The 454-nt window shown below is 66.1% G+C and overlaps 1 protein-coding gene across 1 annotated transcript in view; it reads left to right on the forward strand.

Annotated features, from left to right (window-relative positions):
* Positions 1–303: 303 nt before the first annotated feature.
* Positions 304–454, forward strand: part of ZNF653 (zinc finger protein 653) — a 1,378-nt gene continuing 1,227 nt past the window's right edge. The window contains exon 1 of the mRNA XM_009993674.1: positions 304–439. Coding sequence (XP_009991976.1) covers positions 304–439 — 136 coding nt within the window. The remainder of the gene's footprint in view (positions 440–454) is intronic.

Consider the following 454-nt stretch of genomic DNA (forward strand, 5'->3'; position numbering starts at 1 on the left):
TCCTGGCCAGCCCCAGCTATGATGCACTGGGGGGGCTGCAGCTGGATGTGGGAGGGGATGAGGTGCCCTGCGCTCTGCTGGAGGAGAATGGTGCCTTCCCCCCACCCCTTTTGGACCCCCATCTCCCTAAGACAGGTATGGGGGTCACAGAGAGGAGAGGGATTGGGGTGTTGGGACTTCAGGTGACAGGGGGGATTGGGGTGCTGGGGGGGGGGCCAGGTGGGGTTGGGGTCAGGAATCAGGAGGTCGAGGTGCCAAGGGGGGTTCAGGCGCTGGGGCAGCTGTGCCTCACTTGTCACACTGATGGCAGAGGAGGACGAGGTGCCGGGGCTGAAGCAGGAGGAGGTGCCCCTCCATTCTGCCGAGCCCTCCTCGCAGCCCCCCCCAGAGCCTCTGCAGGAGCTCGCCCCGCTCGCCGTGGCTGAGGACACTGACAGTGGTGACATGGCTGGCA

The sequence above is a fragment of the Chaetura pelagica genome, unplaced genomic scaffold (genome assembly GCF_000747805.2).
Source record: "Chaetura pelagica isolate M959 unplaced genomic scaffold, ChaPel_1.0 scaffold1063, whole genome shotgun sequence".
NCBI lineage: Eukaryota > Metazoa > Chordata > Aves > Apodiformes > Apodidae > Chaetura > Chaetura pelagica.